The 1,387-nt window shown below is 43.9% G+C and overlaps 1 protein-coding gene across 2 annotated transcripts in view; it reads right to left on the reverse strand.

Moving 5' to 3' along the window:
- Positions 1 to 337: 337 nt before the first annotated feature.
- Positions 338 to 1,387, reverse strand: part of CMAS (cytidine monophosphate N-acetylneuraminic acid synthetase) — a 42,261-nt gene continuing 41,211 nt past the window's right edge. For both annotated transcript variants that reach the window (XM_085885680.1, XM_085885681.1), the window contains exon 9: positions 338 to 1,123. In XM_085885680.1, coding sequence (XP_085741806.1) covers positions 927 to 1,123 — 197 coding nt within the window. In that variant the 3' untranslated portion in view covers positions 338 to 926. The remainder of the gene's footprint in view (positions 1,124 to 1,387) is intronic.

The raw sequence follows: 1,387 nt of genomic DNA on the forward strand, positions 1-1,387 counted from the left end.
ATACGCCAGGAGGTTGACTCAGCCTGTCATCCTTCTGAGGTCTGGACAAATGAGCACCAGTGTACTGGTAAGGGGGACACTGCATCAGCGGCAAAGCCACGTGCCAACCACTGATGCAACAAGCAGCCACAGGCTGCACTTGATAGAGAGGCATGATGGGCTGAATGGCCTCCACCTGTGTCTGATATCCTTGTATGATGCAAACCAGCAGTCATGTGCTGTATATGAAATGAATGAAGGTCCTGCATGCGAAACACAAGGACGATCGTTTACAACTGGGTCAGGGATTCAAACCCAGCTTTGCAATATCGCTCTCAAGTAAACTAAACTCAGGCAATCAGTTCCTCAGTGGACTTTTATTTACTACGTCACTTGTTCGACAGAACAATGTTGACAAAGCTTCAAGTGAAAACTATGAATCATGCACTAATCGATCAAAACAGAAACCCATAAAAACTCGATAAAGATTTTTTTTTTTAAATATAAAAGCTTTTTCAAAAATGAAGGAATATGAGGATCTGGTTAAACATTCCTTCAATTCATCCCATGGAATTGGCTCACTAAAATGGTTCTCATCCCATGGGATGACCATTTGCATATAACTTCCCTTCAATGAAGATACCAAAATCAGGTTAACCAGAAATAAATGGAAATGCAATTCAACAAAAAGACAAGTTCATGAAGTGTACCGAGCACCTTATAATCTTCATTCACAATATTAAAGGATGTGACCGTCATTGACAAGGAGAAGAAGCGGAGGGTGGGAGGTAAATTGTGTATTAAATGAATGTTGTACATCATTGACAAACAAAACAAAATATTTGATTTGAGCACAGCTGGGTAAAGGAAATCAGAACATGATTCAGTTTATTAAAGGCAAATAATTTCACCGACCCTGAACAGCCACTGGATACGAGGAGGAGAGACTACATTTGCTGGTTGGTAATGCTCTCCACCTTGCGTGCTAGTAGCAGCAGGTGCTCGGCAAACTCCCGCACGGCGCCTTTCCCCCCGGTCAGCTTGCAGATGTAGTTTGCACTTTTGAGAGCGAGCGAGCACGCGTTGGAGGGCACGCCTCTCACACCGACCTTCTTCAAGCACTCGATGTCGGTCTCATCCCATCCTGGAGTTGCAAACAGATATTGGAAGTATGACCAACTGGACCTTTCGATCGAGGATAGATGCTCGGTTACAAAAACACAACGGTGTAGTCGTCTTTGATTGGGTCACATCATTCAACCTGCAGAGCTGCACCCGTCGCTCTGAGTAAAACACCATTGTACTTTTAGTTTGAAGGGTTAACGTGATCATTCGGAGGGAGCAGACGTCTTCCACCCCTCCCCCCCCAATTTTTACTTTACCTTCATTTTCCAACAATCATGTTGGA

This window comes from Eptatretus burgeri, chromosome 6, assembly GCF_056783735.1.
Source record: "Eptatretus burgeri isolate ZD-2024b chromosome 6, Ebu_testis_v1, whole genome shotgun sequence".
NCBI lineage: Eukaryota > Metazoa > Chordata > Myxini > Myxiniformes > Myxinidae > Eptatretus > Eptatretus burgeri.